Genomic DNA, 19,819 nt, shown 5'->3' on the forward strand with positions numbered 1-19,819 from the left:
GCAGCCACATTCATTAAAGAAACTTTAGTAAAGCTCAAAGCACACATTGCACCTCACACAATAATAGTGGGAGACTTCAACACACCACTTTCATCAAGCAGTCACTATGTTTGAGTATTGAGGAAAGAAGTCAAGTGGATGCTCACAGTCAGCTATTGGATGGATCACAGGGCCCCCAATGGAGAAGCTAGAGAAAGTACCCAAGGAGCTAAAGGGATCTGCAACCCTATAGGTTGAACAACAATATGAACTAACCAGTACCCCCTGGAGCTCTTGTCTCTAGCTGCATATGTATCAGAAGATGGCCTAGTTGGCCATTAGTGGAAAGAGAGGCCCATTGGACTTGCAAACTTTATATGCCCCACTACAGGGGAATGCCAGGGCCAAAAAGTGGGAGTGGGCGGGTAGGGGAGTGGGGGGGTATGGGGGACTTTTGAGATAGCATTGGAAATGTAAATGAGGAAAATACCTAATAAAAATATTTAAAAAATCAAACTAGTTCTTAGAAGAAATATAACTAATGAAGAAATATTTTAAAATAAGGTGCTCACCATCCTTAGCTACCAAAAATGCAAACTAAAATGACTTTTAGATTTTCTTACACCAATCAGAATGGCCAAGATTAAGAAAACAAAAGGGGGCTGGAGAGATATGGCTTAGTGGGTACTATTCCCAGCAACCACAAAACAGCTTGTAACTGTCTGTAACTCCAGTTCCAGGGGATCTGACACCCTCATATAGACATATGTACATGCAGGCAAAATACCAATATACATTAAATATGAATAAATAAATCATTAAAAAAACCAAAAGACAAGAAATGCTAATAAGAATATAGAGAACAGTGAAGCCTCATGTACTCTTCATAGGAAAGAAAACTGGTACAACCACTGTGAAAATCAGGTTCCTCAGCAAACTAGAACCAGATCTGTCATACAACCCAACCATCTCTCTCCTGAGCATATATATTCAAAGGACTCTATTTCCTACTATACAGACACAAGTTCACCCCATGTTTATAACTTCACTACTCACAACAGTTAGGATATGGAAGGAGCCCAGATATCCACCATCTGAGGAATAAATATTAATAATGATATCCATTTACACAATGGAATTTTAAACAACTGTGAAGAAATTTGAAATTTGTTGTTAAATGGGTAGAACTGAGAATATTATATCGAGGGAGGTAACTAAGACTAAGAGAGATAAGCCTTACCATGATCTTAGTGTTGAATTTTTAGATTTATGTGTTTAATTTGGAGTACCTCTTAAATCTAGAAAACTAGAATGAGAATGTACTCGCTGGTTCTGTGTGTCAACTTGACACAAGTTAGCATCATCAGAGAGGAATAAGCCTCACTTAAGGAAATGTGTCCATAAGATCCAAGTATAAGGCATTTTTTTTTCCATTAATGATCAAGGAGGAGGGTTCAGGTCATGGAGGGTGATGCCATCCCTAGGATAGCATTCTTGAGTTCTACAAGCAAGCAGGATGAGCAAGCCATGTGAAGCAAGCCAGTAAGCAGCCTCTGCATGAGTTCCTGGACTCCAGGTTGCTACCCTGTTTGAGTTCCTGCCCTGACTTCCTTCAATGAACACTTTTGGAAGTGGAAGTTTAAATAGAATAAACCCATTCCTCCCCAACTTGCTTTTGGTGATGGTGTTTTGTCACAGCAATTGAAATCCTGACTTATGGCAGGGACTGTTGGTTGAGGGTGGAAAGGAAGATCTAAGATCTAAGAGAGGGAATGGTAGAACCTAAGTACTATGAGGTAGGGAAACGGAACCATTGGGAGGATGGCTTAGGTGGGGAGAGGGATGGAATTGTAGGGTGGAAGGCATAGGAAAGGTTATCTAACACTAAGGATGTATGAAAAACCATATGGAAATCTACTATTCTATAAGGTTCATAAACACATACACATACCCTACACAAAGGATAATGCTCTTTCCAGAAACAATAGTTTGCCAGATAAAAACCCAGTGCCAGCTATGAGTTACTTTCCCTTGACACTCTGGGTCAGAGTGTCCCAGAGACCCCTAAATCAATGCACTGAGCTACTGCTTTTGTTTGCCCATCAGACTTGATGCTAAAGAGACCATAATTGAGAAATCAAGTTGGTACAGACCAGGAAGCTTCCTCATTGCTGTCTTGTTTTCCAAAGTTCCAGAAGGGACTATATAGGCTACTGTGGGGAACAAAGTCATCAACTTCCTTTCTTTCTTATCCACCTGTGTACCCTGTGAAGTGTAGGAATGATCACTGACATGCCCACAGCTGCAACAGTGCCATGAATGTTAGGGGCATAACTGACCACGTAATGATGGGATTTAAGACATGGTCCACAGGAGGAAACAAATGCTTGGTGCTGTAAATTTGGCTAAGAATCCATGGTTTGGGGGAACAGGGGGATCTCAGGTCCCAGGGGTGAATCTACTACTATTACTTTGCTAAATGGACATAGTATCGAATTGCTCTCTAAATCTGTCATTTCTATGACTAGATAAAGCTGCTCTTAGACCACATTGGTTGTCGTAGTCATCTCCTCCTCCTCTTCATGGAATAGATGGAAGGCAACACACAAACTCACAATTGATCAAAGTGCAGAAAACAGGAGACATCAACACCTCCCCTTCCTCCTCCAAGACTACTGCAGAAGAAGGGTAGAAAGACTGTAGAGGGCTAGGAGGACAGAAGCTAGACAATGTCTTCTGGGTATGACAAGGCTCCTGCACTCAATAGCTGCCTATATTAGATCAAATCAGTCAATATTTCAGTGTGGAGAAGCTCACAAGCCCCTACCCCTAACTGTGTGGCTATTGACAGTTGATGGCTTCTGGGAAAGGGAAAGTCAGTTTCCTTAAGGGATGACCATACTTTAGTGTATGTCCCTACACCCATGGGCACCACAAACTGGACTTGGAAGGCTATTATCTATCTATCTATCTATCTATCTATCTATCTATCTATCTATCTATCTATCTATTTATCAACATTTAAATAGAAAACCTGAAACTGGAAAGGGTGGAGAGGTAGGGGCGAGTCCAAAAGAAGTTGAGGCTGAATATGATCAAAATACATTGCATGGAAGTAACAGCAGCCTTTGGTCTTTCTTGTATAAACAGTATTATTGGTAAATTGTCCTGTACTTGAAAGATCCAGAGTATAACAAGCAAATGTTATAAGGGGTTGGTGGGGAGAAAGACAGAAAGAAGGCAGATACTCGGATAAGCTGTTTCTCTGTTTCTAGAGTAAAGAAACACAACAAAGCAATATCCCTGAGGTGAGGTAAGGGTGTAAGAGGCTTGAATCCTAATAAATCTGATTACTGGTGGAAGAGCCAGGGTGTAACTCCTATATAACAACTCTGTGGACTTAAGTGAGCCATCTTAGGACCCCATAGAAGGTCTCTTTATGTGTCCCTTTCCAGTCAAGTTTCCTGTCCTCACCAATCATTTTCAGATTTCTCCCAGTCTAATTTTACTTTTGAACTTTGTATAAATGGGACCATACACAGCATAAAAAGTTGTTTCAGAGATTCACCCAGTGATCACATGACCCAACAGCCCTATTCTTCCAGATCATCAACAGGGTCTGATCTGTTTGTTTATTCTTCTGCAGACACATATGTTCTAGCTTTTGATTACTATGAATGAACCACAGTGCTATAGACAGGCTTGTAAGACTTTTTGTGGATTTGTGCTTTTATGCCTCCAGGAAATGGATTACAGAGTAAATGCAGTTTAAATTGGTAAGAAACCAACTGCCATAGTTTTCTCAAGTGGTCTTTCCATCCCACCCCACCCTCCAGCAAAGCCCTGAGAATTCTGGTTTCGCTGACATCCATGGACAACGCAATACTGCAATACTTGATTTTCACCATTTCAGACAGGTTTAATTTGCATTTCCCTGGCAACTAATGACAGCCAAGTCCTTTTCTTTTGCTAAGAGGCCTTTCTTACATCTTCCTTTGAAGTGTCTGTTTAAACAAGTTTTCTTCATTTTAGGAAATTCTCTTAAGCAGAACTCCTAAACTTGGATCTATTTTTATCAATTTTTATATCTTTCTTACTTGCTATGAAAAAGCAAAAGAGCCAAGATAGATAGGTGCCATCCAGGTGGGCAGGTTTGCTTATTACATATTCAAATGGGTTAGAATATATGCTTAGGTATAATCATCCTCAAAGTTTGGTTTCAATTTTTGCACATGGTTTTCACTCATGCACAGCAGAAGTGGCTGTTACATCTACAGCTTACTTGTTTAAAAGCAAGTTAGACAGATATTTATCAAACTCTGCAGTAATAAAACACAGAGAAACCTCATAATATAGCTACCTGGACAGCATCAGACACCTCAAAACCTCGCACTTTTATGGGCAGACAACTTCTCTGATTCATTTTTTAATCACAAAAACTTAAGATGGTTAACTTTGCAAGCTTGATATACTGGCAGGATTTAAAATCTGTCTTCTAGAAATGTTCCTGGACATGTTATAATGTGGCAGGTCAGTCAGACAATAACTAACTATAATTGGCCCTCCTGCAAGCCTCAATGCTCTCTGAGTGCCACTCAGAGAGCAAAATTATGTTTCTGTATCTTTCAAAGCATCAAAAGAAAAACTACAGAGATCATTTTTTTTCTTTTAAACCTGGTGCCTTTACGAACTAAATGAACTGTAGCTAGTATCAAGAGGAAAACTTAGGAATTACTTTTAAGCTATTTATATAATGCTATTTAAAACTATGAGTTATTTAGTTAAATTACCCAAATAAGCAAGGACCAATAAACAAACAACCTCAAATTCACCAAGTTCTCATTAGCATACATTCAAAGAAACAAGCTATCACTTTGGCAGAATCTCCATTTATCTAACTAACAGGGTACAATTAATATTTCATATAACATGTAAGGAATGCTAGATTCTTAATGGATTGTATTGATTACGGAAGGAAGTTCAATGCTAATGTTTCTGTAGGGGAAAACAGAACAATCTGTTCCTTTACAGGGAAAGAGATACGAGTTCACAGACTTAGGGTAGCTGCTTGCGTGGCTTTGCTCATTCCATACAATGAAGGCAAGAAGACTCCCAAGAGATACCAACAAGTGACTGCCGTGTAACAGGTGCTCTGGCCACAGCTATCTTGGCTGCAGCATCACCAATGTTTGTCACACTTGTGACTTTTTCTACCTATGCTGAAGGGACAGGAGCATTTTCAGAGTGGCCCTGAAAGACACAGCTGCCCAGAAGATGGCTGCAGTTTGTATCGCCTTTCATGAGAATGAATAACACTACTTCTTGTCTCTTTCTGTAAGACACCACCAGTTCAGTAGAAACACAGAAATGTAAGTCCCAAGAGATGGAACTATCTTACCATTTGTTTCTAATATCTTAAAAAAATTGTGTGTGGATTAAGCAATGAAGGTCCAACTCAAGGAACGAAAAACTAAATAATAACCTTTAAACTTCTAATCAGACAAACCTGATTAGCAGGGCTCCAGTCCTGGGGCCAAGGAGCAAAAATAACTGAAGTGGACCCTGCCCCCAATATCCAAACATAATCATTTCTAAATGCTCATTATTAAAAAATATTCTCAAACATTGGTGTCTCTCTTCAAAGCTATTTCTCTTTCCTTGGAACTAATTTGGTTGCTCAGGAAAATGGGCAACCAGAGTACAGCTTGGGGGCTGGGACTACTCTTCACATTTCTGATGGCATCATCAATAACACACTTGAAGGTAACCAGTGCCATATTAGACTTAAAGAAACAAATTAAGATAATCTTTTCCCATAAAGAAAGAACAGTTTTCTTCATTTGAAACCTCTCAGCTCCAGGGCCTAAAATAACAGGGTGACAGTTTACATTTCACTGTTGGGAACTAGGAGACGTCAAAGACACAGTAAGTCATTTGTTGAGACTGAGTATGTTAAACAGCCAAGTCCATGTTCAGCCTCTGCTCTGAGCCATACATAAAGTGTATTCTTTTAGAAAATATTATTTTCTATGTGCATGTATATGTCTGCTCATGTGAGTTCATATGCACTACATGAGTGCTGCTGGTCTTGCAGGCAGCATGAGGTTTCCTCGAGTTGCAGACAGTTGTGACCGGGTGATCTGAGTGCCAGGAGCAAACCCAGGCACACTGTAAGAGCACTATGTGCTTACTGGCTCAGCCATCTCTCCAGCTCCAAAGTATATTCTTAAGCAAAAACACTTTTCTTTAAAAGAGTTAAAATTCTCCTCACATTCCATAGGGTACAAAAGTGCTACAGGTCAATACAGGTGAGTTTATGTTTAAAAAACCAACCCCACAGATAACCCTGAACTTCTAAACTGGCAATTGTAACCAAGAAGGGCAGGTGCAGAGGGCACAGGTATATTTACTTTATCTAGGATTTTGCCTCTTCAATTTCTCTCTTACTGAATAATCAAGATGTTACTTGGCTCTAAGGGCCATAGGGAATTAAATGTCACCACTGCAGCTGCTCTATTTCCTGCTCACAGTCCTGCAAATTAAAGAAGAAAGGAGTGGGGGTGGAAGGGAGGTGGTGAGGCCCAGTACTGATACAGAATTTAATTAGAGAGTAAAAGCCCCAATTCTTGCCTGGAGCCCCATTTTTCCTGGAATATGCACTCTTTCTTCTTGTGTAAACTTTTCATTATGAAGGAGACATCTTTATAACACAATAAATCTAGCTATGATGTAACTGCTGTAACATCACTCCTGCATTAGAACAGGCAGCATGCTCAAATAATGTTGTTTTAATACAATTTGTGTTCAGCAGAAACTAAGTCAACTGGGTCATTTTGAATTTGATCAATGTGAATTAGTGTCTGACTGAGATAAACCATTTGATCATTTCAAAATGATCAATGAGAAGTCATAGATAAAAGATTTTTCATGTACATTTGGCAGGTTATGTCCATTCACACAGCACTAACGCAGGTTTTAAGTAGACATCGGTTAGCATGAAGGACGGTGTGTAGGGAACTTGTCAGCAGCAGGCACCAGCACTCAACAATGGCACAGAATGGTAGTCCTTTTGAGAAGACAGTGACTCAGTAAGGCAGCTGGAGTCCTGTAAGCTGCCAGAGCTCAATCTCAGAGCACCTAGGACAGCAGCAAGTGCCACCAAGCGGCTCCAAGTTCTGAAATCACTTTTAATTAAAAGTCCAGGTGGAAAAGTAAGTAACATAAATTTACCTGACTAAACTTCTAGAAGACGTAAGACTATTAGTCAGAGCAAGCTCTGTACCCGCAGTCCAACTAGCCCTATTAATCTAACATTTCCAAACTGAAGTCACACAGGCATTGGGCACACTGGCTTAGGCATCTAACAGAATTATAAATTTACCAGTCAAAACCGTATTTAATTATTTTACAGCCAATTAAGCAGGATCTTTTAAGCACTGTTGCTTACAACAGTCTCTGATCTACACTGTTATGATAGCAAACAGGAGAAGCATTTGCTGCTGATACAGACCCACAAGGCCTCACCACCCTAGAAGAAACAGTACTGTCAAGTGGATCCCCAAAGCCCAAGAACATTTTAAAGTTAAAGGGTTTTACATGGAAGAAACACTTTCCGTAGACAGTGATACTCACAGAGTCCATTTTATCTGCACACGGTTTGCATAGCATTCCACAGATACTCTAAACCCACCTCAGCTTTCATTCCTTCAGGCTAGCTAAGCTTTAATACTTTATGAGGCTAGCCCAAGCTCTTCTCAAATGCCGAGATTTCTAAGTCAGGTCGACGACTTCATTCAAGGGTAAAAGTGAAGTTTCTCCTGTACTCTGACACACAGCTGGCTAGAATTACCTGTACTCATATGCAATCTCATACAATCACATTGCCTTACGATGTTTCACCATTCAAAGAAACTGAGGCCAAGTTAGGAAGCTTAGTCTCCAATGACGCCCTTCCAAAAATACTGCACAAGACCCAAATAATTTTCCACTTTGTCCCCCCTTTTATGGAAGGTAGAAACTGTTTATTATTTTAAGAGTAGCCTGGGAAGGAGGTATCAGCCAACTCTAAAGTGCTTCTACAGCACTGCATGTCTTTACAGTAGTCTGTTTCTTTGCTATGTGCTTTACACTTGCTTGGTCCTTGCTGTAAACAGTCTTTGTGTACAAACACGGGAACATTCTGTTTTCTATGTGCTGATATGTGAGCACCGACCTACCGGGGAGAGGGGGTTCTGATGTTGATTGAAGATGGGCCCTGCAGCATTCACTGCTTCACTGAGACTCATCTCTAAGAGCTATACTTTTTTGTCCATGTGTGCTTGGAATCCTAGTTAGACTTTGGACTCCCTTCAGTCCTTATTTCTCTTATTGATAGTTCTCCCACTGTTCTGTTAGAGTGCCCCAATACCATCTAGATTTTGTCTACTCCTTTGGCACATAGTTTTATAACTCTAATATAATGATAAAATCTAATGCTTATAGAACATGTATTTTGTGTTAGACTTGCCCTAAGCACCACACACACAATCCTTTTTGCTTTTTGTACTGAGGATTGATTGAACCCATGACCTCACGCACACTAGGCAAAGTACTCTACCTGCTGACTTACACTCCTAATCTGATGTAACCCTGGTTAATGTAATATTCTAACTAACTATAAAACAGAACAGGCTTGATATAGAACACAATTTTCCATCATACCGAGGAACAGGATGCTAACACCAAGTGGTCACAAGCTATGATGTTAAAACAACAGCTCACTACAATAAATGTGCATGAGTAGCACCTAGGACCTTAATACCATGAGACTTGCAGGTATTGAACTCAGGCTGGGAGGCTTGGCAGCACGAGCCTGCTGAGCCATCTCACTGACCACTGGAATGATGTTTCATAGCTAGAAACTTAAGCTATTATGGAAAAAAAGTACCCGAAGAAAAAATTGAATAGTATGTATTGTCTTTAAGTTCTGTAATTCTCACCAGAATGATGGCAACAATGTTTAGAGCATACTGGGGAGGGAGCTCTCTTTACAACAGAACTCTGGGATTTTGAAAGGGTCTTCATTTGAAAAGCTTATCTTCCCTTTTATTTTATGATGCGGTATAGGTCCCACCCCAGTGAGACCACTTGCCCTCCTCACAAACAAGTAGAACACAATGGGGGAGAGGGGGTGACATCAGAGTTTCAAGGACTGAAAGCCAGGTAAATGAAGGAGGAAAACAGAAGCCCCACTAATTCTAACGTGCCCAAATGTTTTACTGTCCAAACTCCAGCCTGCAGCCTGAGAGCATGAGCTAGTATTTTAACTGGTCCTAGAATGTCTTGGCAGGAGGGGCTGACATCATGGTATTAGTCATCTGCTATCTTAGAAAATTTTCACTTTCTTTCTACTTTGGGTGACTTCATGCAAGCCCCATCTTAGGAATATAAGATTGCCCTTAAAACGGCAATTTAAAAAGTATCCATCTCCTGCAGCCAACCAAGGTACACCCTACTCAATCGTCTTCCAGTAAACTGAATTAACTAAAGGACTGAAGAGCCTTCTGTGTTTGCTGCTTAAGTGAGATTGCTGAGTTCAGGTTCAAGATGGTCAGGCAGCTTCAAAGAGAAGCTCACAGGTGCTTCACAGGTATACAGAGAGGAAGCAGCCAGAATCACCGGCCAGAGAAGACAGCAGCTATGCACTAAAATACAGTACACTGCTTTGGAACAGACGGAGGGTCATGAGATTTTGATGGTCAGTCTTCTACGGAGACATGGGACTCTTCTAAGCAATTTTTATTCTTTGAAGTTAGGAAGCCCCTCTTATAGTCACAGCTCTGAGCTGTTCGGCAGGCAGTAGCTAGAAAACACCACCACAGGCATGGTAAGAGCTTCTCTCTAAACTACGAATCCTAAAGCCTCTTCAAAGTGTGAATGAAGTCTGAACATTTGCTGGCATTGGAGTTGGGAAAATGGTAGTCGGAGGGAACATTCCACAGACTTCCCTCACTGCTGACAAAACAAAGTGTAGGAAGGCTCCCAAACTGCCCTAGGGATGGAGAATTCACTCAAAAAGACTCAAGAGAACTAAGCCAAAGTCAGTTATGATTCATTGCTGGGAAAGGGTAATAAAAATTTAGCCAAAGAAGAAGATGCATAGGCAGTCTGGAGAGCTTCGAATGCAGAGCTGATATTGAGTTAACTGGCTGAAGACACGTGACCACCTTCTCACGTACTGCTAAGAAGGGGAGCATGCCCCGGTGCACAGACGTCCTGAGGTCTCATGGGTCAGTGTTTGGCCTATTACACTAATATCATATGAGCTGAGAAGCCCACTATAAATAACAATTTCCACCACAAGAAAGGTTCATAAGTTTTAGAGGTTATCACTCAAGGAGCCTGATAAAAATCTGGACCAGTTGGTAGCAAAGACAAAGCCTAACTTACCAGTTAGTCCAGATCCTAATTAGATTGTACAACTAATATATCAAAATGTGAGAGAATGATGCTACTGGGGTTCTTTTCATAATTACGTTTATCCTCCAGGCCCACATTTTCTTATAGAAGTTACCAAAAGACTCATGTGGTCCATGGGCTCTCTTACTTTCCAGTAGCCAAGTGCAGCACTGAGGGCTGGATGGCTCAGTGCAGAACTTCAAGAGCAGTCTGTGGCATCCCAGACGAGACATTTCCTCCACAAGAATCAACCTATCAGTTTTCTAACCTGCTAAGCTCACAATCACAGTTCTTTTGCCTGTTCTAACCAAGGAACGAAGGATTCATCTGTGTCATCCTTCCTTCTAACTTAAATGCTAAAACCCTAATGCCTACTATGTCAAGGGGTGGTTGGGGTGGCACATCTTTAATCCTAGCATGCACTTGGGAGAGAGGCAGGCAGATCTACAAAGCTTGATCCAGTTTTGAGTTTTTTTGTTTGTTTGTTTTGCTTTTTAAGATAATTAATGTAGGATTAAATAAGAATGGGCTCTGGTCTAGTCTGACTACTGTCCTTATATTTTTTTAAAAGATTAGAAGATACACACAAAGTGAAGGCACATGAGAACAAAGTAGCCATCTGCAGGCCATTAAGGCCTCCAAAATCTCTAGCCCTGAACCCTGGGTGGGGACTTCATTCTCCAGTACTCTGCAGACTTGGACTCAATCCATTAGCCGTTATTAATTCACATCCAATCTTAACAGTTTGCACTAATCTGCTGAGAATGCCCACTTTTGATTCTTGCTTCGTACATGTCCAACCAAACCTCACACCCACATCAGATGCCTATTCCTACAAGGTACTGAAGTCAGGCCACTCTTGCGCTCAACCCACTTCCATTTACTCCTTACTAAATGAAGACCCAACCTCAGCCTAGCAGCTGGTGACCTGTGACCTCTGCAGCTCTATCTTGTGCTAATCTCTTGAGCCATTGATCTTCACTAAAGTTGTCACCCACTAACAAAGCAGGAATATTTTCCTTCTGGACATCTTCCTCTTCCACCTACTCAATGTCTTTCTCCAAAGACAAAGGTCATGTTTTTTATGAAGACTCATAGATCACTCTAGTCTGCATTAGTTTCTAACTTAAATTTTAGTAGTTATAGTGATTATCTTATAATGAAGAAATATCCAAGATGAGAAGTCAAAGGTTTTCAAAGTATGAAAACAAGAGTTTTGAAATGTTATTCCATCAGGAGAAAAGATAAACTACTAAAATATAAAAACCACAGTAAGCACAGTACGACTTTTCAACATCCAATCTTTTATCTCAATTTTTTGTTTTGGAAATAGCATCTTATGTATTCCAGGTCGACCTGGTTTATGTAGTGCCAGGGACAAAACCAAGGGCCTTGTTCACGTATATATATGTTCCTAGTCCTTTAAAACTTCCTGGTCTCCTAGAATGAGACCTGTGGCATATACCTATGACCACAGCACTTGTGTGGTGGGAGACAAAGGAATTGAAGGCCTGGCAATACCAGATCTGAGCCCTGCCTGGGCCACACAAGACTCTCTGTCTTCAAAGATAAATGGCACTGACTGATTCGTGGAACTTGACTCACTGTTGGCGATCTCCTCTATCCCCTAGTCTTTGTTGTTTTGTTTGTTTGTTTGTTTTTGCTAAGGAAGATAGAAAGTTTACATTTATTTAAACACACCTCATCGTTAAAAAAAAAAAACTTACTTTAATCAACATTAAGTAACACAAATATCCATTACCACACAATGGCATTGAAGCAGAAACTAATAATTCTACCTTAAGGTTTAATCATTTTATTAAACGCTTATAAACATGTGCAAGGAAGGAGGTCAGAGCTCAATGCAATCTCTTAACTAAATCTGTCACAACACCTTTTTTTCTTCACTAATTTGTACATGTGCTACTAAAAGGGCTTATATAATAGAGTCCTTTATATACTCAGTAAAATATCGTCTTACCTAATATGAGAACTGGTGGTAAAGAGAACAGAGAAGGCTATGGGTCATGGACACTTTGATCCATCAATTACTGAATATTCATTTAGTTATCAAGAGGATGAATAGATGTAGCAATTTAACATCACCTTCATAATCAAGGGTAAGGTAAAGTCTATGATTTAAATGTGTTCAAGGTACTTGTGAAGAAATAAAAATAGTTTAAATGCAAGATATCCAAATTTGGATCTGCCCATCATTTTACTACAAGTGATTGAGTCCCATGTTTCAGTTAATAGAGGTAGCAATTACAACAACATTCTATGCCATCTACTACTTCAATTGAAAACTCTTACCCTTTCTTTTATTTTCCATTTAGTTCATAAAATGGATTGAGCAGCAACAATCTCTCATTAAATGCTCTAGTAAAACAGATAGCATGGCCGTATCTTGCCCACCCAAACCACTTCCAAATACTCCCTTGCAGAAAGCCACACAATCAAGCTTCCATGTCGGACCCAAGGCCAGGGCAGGGTGAAACTCACTTGAACTTGGCTTCCACCTCTTCAGCAGCTTTCTGATACTCCTCGGTGGTGACTTTGTAGAACTCTGAGCTCTGTGGACAAAGTTGACACATATATTTTAACTATGCTAGAAGACAAATGTTCTGAAGACCTACAATTTTAAAAAACAGAAGCATCCTTGTTGTAGGCACACCAGAAGTATAGGAATTTGTGGCTTAAATGGTACAGTACTTAAACACTTGGAAGGCCATTAATTTAAATGGCAGTATTGACATTGATACATATATATAACTGCATGACAGATGTTCACATAATGAAGAATTACTAAGATTACTAAATCTGCCTTTTTGTTCATATTGTTTGTTACAAATACTGAGATATTCAGGATCACCTCCTGAGAAAATTCTTTACATATTTTTGAAGGATGGCTTAGCATACTACCTTACTTGGTTGACTAGGGCTGTAAATCAAAAGATTCTTAAGCTCAAAGAACAAAATTCACACACATTCACGGTGATGCAAATGCAGTATTTACTTTGCAAAATATTTTGTTTTTAGTACAGAACTTAGCCAAGCATGGTGGTACATGCCTTTAATCTCAACACTCGAGCAGCAGAGAGCGGTTAGCTCCAGGCAAGGCTGATCTACATGGTAAGTTCCACACCCTGTTTGGGCTTGGGGGTGGGGGAATCTTTGATAGAACAACAACAAGAAGTGTTCTATCACTTCTACATGACCAAAAAAAAAAAAAAAAAAAAAAAAAAAAATCTCAGCATTTGTAACAATCAACATGAACAGAAAGGCAGGCTTAGTAATCTTAGCAAAAGAGGCTGCACCATATATGATATGAACTCATGAACAACATAAGCCAACCTGCAGTGGCAATCCAATACTTTTCCCAGGACAGCAGGACTAAAAGTGTCTCATTCTGACTAGCTGCTAACTGCTATGAAAGCAGTGTACTAGAGGGGTCGGCCCAAATGACCCATAAGCTCTCAGACTCAATGAAATATCCCGCAAAGCACTGGGCAGTACAGAAGGATGCAACACAATGCAAGGCTCTATTGTGTGCCCTCGCCCTCCAATCACTCGGGCTTCAGAGCCACAGCTTGGGTAGTTTATTTTTTAATAAATCATTGTTGGTTGATCAGAAAATGAAAATGAAAGCCTCCTCACACCGGTGACCTCTTTGCATTTAACAATCCGGGTTGTCCAATGACAGTCACATCCAGGTTTCTAAGATGCAGATAAAATCAATAGGTATGTGATTAGACAGCAGACTGGGGTGGCTGGAGCCACGGACAGGTCACCATTTGAGATGATGAATGCTCTCTATCAACCACCAGTCCCCTATGATGCTAACATTTACTATAATCTTATTTGGGCTACGATTTATCTTTCTTGCACCTGATCAATAAAGATGAACAGAACAGTTGTAAGGATCGATTGTAATTTTTTATCATTTTCAAGCACAAAAGTGCATTTCTGACATGAAGACAGTATCCTAAGTGCACTGCCTCTGCAGCTTAAAAAGTGCAATCTGAGTGATCAGCCACACTCTATATGTGGAGAGGTGTTAATTCATCAGTAGGTCTAAAGCTATCAAAAAGCCATTTGTCTTCCCGGATATTGTAGCTTTAGGTGAGCCGAACCTCTCCATATGCTTCACGTGTAACATTTCCTCGTGTTTTTCGGCACTGTTTGTCTTGAGCTTTTCCTGGGAGAGTTTTAACAAAGAGGGAGTAACAAAAGCAGCTACCAGTTTCACACTAATAGCATCAGAACACTGTTTCTAGCTGTCAAATGGCCATTATGTCATTGATACTGGTGACACAATAACATCCTGATTAATATGTTCCTTTATGGTGAATACTAAAACTTTAACATCTGGACAGGACTGAGCTGAGAGTTCTAGTTCTGTGTCTAGCCTGTGAACTTGAGTCCAACTTTTAACCTTCCCCAACTTCGTCAGTATTTGTAACCTGTAAATACGGACAATAATGAGCACTACTCATGTCTAAACAAGCTGTTGAGGAAATCAATGTCGAGGGAACTGTGAAATCTGGGGAGTATTGTGTGGAGTATGAGAAAAATCTGTATAAAATAACGGGGGCAGGCAGGGGCAGGGAGGAGTAACGTGTAATTCCACTTTGGGCACCAATCCTAAATAATCAAAAATAGTAAAGTGTTCTAATGAGAATAATGCACAAAAATGAGATTTTTGCTGTGGAACAAATCAGTGGACGGCCCTCCCCTCTGTGATGTGGAAGGAAGGGGAAACGATGCTGGGAACACAGTCTATGGAGATAAACACTGTAGCTGTGCCACAGTTGTCGACAAGCTTCCTGGAGAAGTCTCCCTGTAAAGCCGCAGGTCTGAGTTGGGCTCTCCACTTCTACCTCAGTGGCTAGTTGCCTGTACTACAAAAATCTTTCTACTGATAAAAAATACCAAGAAGGCAACACTACATAAACACCTAAGTATATTGAAGATATGTAGACAGCATTTAATTAAAATATTTACTTATTCAATGAACACTAGATCCTCACTATCACAATAATGTTCACTCAGGGAAATTAGATCCTTGACAATTTTTCAATCTAATAACAAGGAAAACCAATTTGGAAGGGAATAGTGTAAGTGTAGGCGCTGTTTCTAAAGTGCAGAAGACATACTTTGGCCTCAGAAAAGGTATCAAGACTATCCACCATTTATTCAAACCCAAACCCAAATCCTTAATCTATTTGCCATGGGAGAAAGGATGAATACTGGGTGTTTTGCTAGAAGTGTATACAGCAGAGAAAAGGAGCTAAGAACATATGGAGAAAAGTTGAAGCTATGCTGTAGAATATAATTTATGTGGTTTGGAAAAATGAAAAATAAATTGCTGATTATCTTCAGTTGGGAGCAATATTGTGCTGGTGGTAAGAAGGGAACAGAAAGGCAGGATGCCACAAAAAAAAAGGGACACAAAGGTGCATGGCTCACAGCTCTGTTCTGTTCCTTAAAATGAGATGAGAGAATGTAGCTAGACTTGTTTGTATTTCACACATATACAAAAACTGCATTGCTTTTTTCTACCCACAAAGGGGCTAATTAAGAATAAATGGTATAATTTGCTAGAACATAAATACATGTTTCAGGAAGGGGTACAGGCTGAGTGGAATTTTAATACAGTCTTACAAATTAAGCCACTATATTTACTTACTAAACAAATGTGTTTTTTCCTTTTATTTGTTTGTTTATTTACTTAATTTACTGAAAAATCTGAGTCAGATAAAGGGCAGAAAACAGCAGGACCTCACATCTCACTGAGAGCATGAGTACAACGTTTACAATGACACAGCACTTGTAACGAGTAGTTGTAGTAGCTGATATTAATTAAAGCATAGGGTATGTGTGTGTGTGTGTGTGTGTGTGTGTGTGCACATGCACACATGGGGAGGTATGCACCTGTAGAGATGCAGAGATGAGGTGAGGATTTTCTCCAACACTCTATCATATTACAGAGCACTGGGCTTGGCCTTTTCTGTGAGTGCTGAGGGTCCAAACTATGCTTGCACGACAACATTTTATCCCCAGTCTCTGAACTCTAGACTGAACAAGCATTTCCCCATGTGTGCTCCTTCTTTGTTCTAGAGCTAACCTTGGACCCCATAGTCATTGTCACAGCTGAGTTTCCTCTAAGCTGTGACAGCACCTTTGGCTTTGCTTGTCTCCTCTAAGCTTGGCATTACTGAAGGGCAGTGGGTAGATATTTTGTATATACCTCACAGTCTGATAGCTCTTCCTGACTGCACTGAATCCATGATGGGAAAGAGTCCCACAGAACCAATCCGTTTTCTCTGTTTGCTAAAAGTCAGAAGAACTTTCTACTGGTGTTGGCCTTGAACACCAAATTAAGGAGTGTCTGCAGGGATTTCCCACAGCAAAGTTACTGTGTGCCCTTTTGTAATTCATCACTTTTTGTAATTCACCACTGAGAATCCTGGAGGCTTTAGTACATCTCTTTCTGCATTCACTGACAGGTCTAGTCTGCAACCATGACTAGTATACTCTGCTGATGCATGTAGTTTTTAAATGACATTATTGCATCTCTATAACCCAGTGGTATGATAAGCTTCAATTCATTTTTAAAAAATTCAATAGTAGAAAACATATAGCAGATTAGAAAAATACTTTTAAAAGAATAATCTCCAAAGAGTTGGCAGCTGTTCTCTCAAAAAAAACCAGCCTGCCCACAGGGTGATTATGGAATATAAAATGAAGGTAAAAAGGGGAGGGAAAGTGGGCTAGCTAAGAGTGAGAGACGGATAGACCTACATCAGGAAATCATGGCTCCTGCTCCTTCAGCTACTAGTAGCCAGTATGCTAGACTGCATTGGATTGGTGGACCCTGCCTCCTGCTGCCACAAGCTGGAAAGAGCTGACCATGGCTGGGGGTATGTGCAGACCAGATCCTGTAAGGTGTAGAAAACGGGAATGGGGTGGCAAGTTTCAGATGTTCTCCCAGGAGCCAACTCAACTCTAGGTAGAGGATTTTAGGAAGGAAACCCAACCATTTTCCTATTATCCCAGGAGTCCCTAGACGAATGGCCCGAGGACGCTGTTTCAGAGTTGCTTGTGGAGCACAGTGAGCTGTAACCTGAATCACAGGGATTGGGTAAGTGTCTTAAATTGCTTTTCTATTCTCATGACAATACACCATGTCCAAGGAAACTTATAAAAGAAAGTTATTCAATTTGGCACTCATGGATCAAGAAGGTAGCAGAGTTTATGACCATAAGGCAGTGAGCATGAGCTTACAGGCAGACATGGTGCTGGAGCAGCAGTGGAGAGCTTGCACTACAGTTAACCACACACATGAGGCCGAGGCAGGTGCTAATATGAATATGAGCTGGAATGCCATGCCATGGGCTGCTGGGCCCTCGAAACCAGCCCTCAATGACACACCTCTTTCCCAGACACCAACAGAAACCAAGCATCCAAACATATGAGCCTACAGAGGCCATTCTCATCCTGACCACCACAGTGAGGAAACTACATTTTTAACATGTTAACCTGAACATTCCCTAAAAATGTAAACTACTGGGTGCTAGACTAATGAAAGAGTGAAAGATCATCAGTATTCTTGAAGAATGATGGCAAATCATCTTTAATACAGCAGCTACCTTTACAATTACAAGTCAGCTTTTTTACTGATAATATCTACAGATGACTGGTTGAACCCCAGACTCCTCTAAGAATTCCAGCTTCTCACACTGCCTAGCAGCAACACACTGTTCTCACCCAAGTATAGCAGCAGTTCTGAGAACATCTGCTCTTGGTCTCTGTGTCCTGAGAAAGTACAACATTATACTTGATACCATCTTACTATACAAGTTGTTCATATTTTAATGTCATTATTGTCCTCTAATGTCCAAGTCCTTTGATTAATCTGAAAATATGAGGCAAACAAACCTACATTGACAATTTTTACCCAATCATTTCACAATGTTGAAATCTGACTCAAATAAATAATATCTATATTCCTTGTATCTAAAGGAGGTATGTGTATAGTCTCTCAAATGTTGCTGATACATCAAGTGTTCATTTTGTAGTGGAGAATCCAGGAAGATTCAAAAAAGAACTACAAGCTTTCTTATGGTAAAGCTGGAAGATACAGAGAAGGATAGCATGCCCCCTGGCAAGGATGCTCAAATCATAATTTATTTATCACAGTAAAGATATGTTATATGCATTCATAAAAACATCATAGTGAATCTTATCACTTCTTATATGTTAACAAAAATAAAAACAAAGATTAAACAGATTTTATAGAAAGAACCAAAAATGAAAGGTGCTCATGACCTTGCAAGGTGGTGTTTCAATGGAAACCACTTCTTTGTGTAAAGGAAGTCCAGGCCTGCGAGTACCATGAGCCTACAGCCAAGGACAGCTCTATACAAATACAGTTCATGGAGTTTCCTGCCCTATCCGCCACAAGGAAAATTCTGGTAAACCACATATTAGATGTCTGATTCACTAATTTCTTTCTAGATAAAATTATTTGATACAAAAATATTTATTGATACAAGCATAAATGTTTCCCATCAAGACACTTTTTTTTGAGAAAGTAAACTCCATAAATTCATATTAGAAGGATATTATCTTTGAGATGTTTTAGCACCATCAAAACCCAGATATAGTCCTGTCTGTCTTTATCAGGAAAAACATGTTCCTCCAAGGTGAACTATCTCCAAAACAATAATGCAAGTCTTTATATTAGGGATATGCTTCTGTCACATGTCCCAGGGGACAAGACATCACTGGAACACTAGGCATTTTTATTTTCAATATTAAAACATTTCCCCAACCAAGGCACTGGGGACCAATTACTGGAAACCAAGCAGCAAACTGGGTGAAAAGGCTCTACTGTACATAATTTTTAAAACATGCTTCATTTTAAGCACGAATGTTCCCCACCAACAATTCTTAGCAGTACAGCATGGTGGTTAGGAAGGACCCCAAACCCCAGTTCCTAGAGGAACACTTAACATCACTTAACACTTAACATTAAAATCACTTAACACCAGCAAGTTCATCATGTCTGTAAAACAAGGACCATATGACAATTACTCAGAAAGATGGTTTGGAGAGAAAATAAGAGTACATGAAAAACACTCTAAGTTACTCAAGACAAAGTCAGCCTCCAATCAAAATACCGTTGTACTGGTTAGTTTTGTGTCAACTTGACACAGCTGGAGTTATCACAGAGAAAGGGCCTTCAATTGAGGAAATGCCTCCATGAGATCCAACTTGCTTCTTGGTCATGATGTTTGTGCAGGAATAGAAACCCTGACTAAGACAAATTGGTACCAGCAGAGTGGGGTATTCCTGTGACAACCTGACCATGTTTTGGGGAGGACTGTGGAAGGACTTT

The 19,819-nt window shown here is 40.1% G+C and overlaps 1 protein-coding gene and 1 non-coding gene across 3 annotated transcripts in view; one reads left to right on the forward strand and one right to left on the reverse strand.

The window, feature by feature from the left end:
- Chchd3 (coiled-coil-helix-coiled-coil-helix domain containing 3) overlaps positions 1 to 19,819 on the reverse strand; it is a 264,762-nt gene that overhangs the window by 50,683 nt on the left and 194,260 nt on the right. For both annotated transcript variants that reach the window (XM_021164672.2, XM_029478369.1), the window contains one exon: positions 12,919 to 12,989. In XM_021164672.2, coding sequence (XP_021020331.1) covers positions 12,919 to 12,989 — 71 coding nt within the window. The remainder of the gene's footprint in view (positions 1 to 12,918; positions 12,990 to 19,819) is intronic.
- On the forward strand, positions 18,547 to 18,676 carry LOC115031441. The gene has a single exon (XR_003837066.1). It is a non-coding gene; the product is annotated as a U6atac minor spliceosomal RNA (small nuclear RNA).

Source organism: Mus caroli, chromosome 6 (genome assembly GCF_900094665.2).
Source record: "Mus caroli chromosome 6, CAROLI_EIJ_v1.1, whole genome shotgun sequence".
Taxonomy (NCBI): domain Eukaryota; kingdom Metazoa; phylum Chordata; class Mammalia; order Rodentia; family Muridae; genus Mus; species Mus caroli.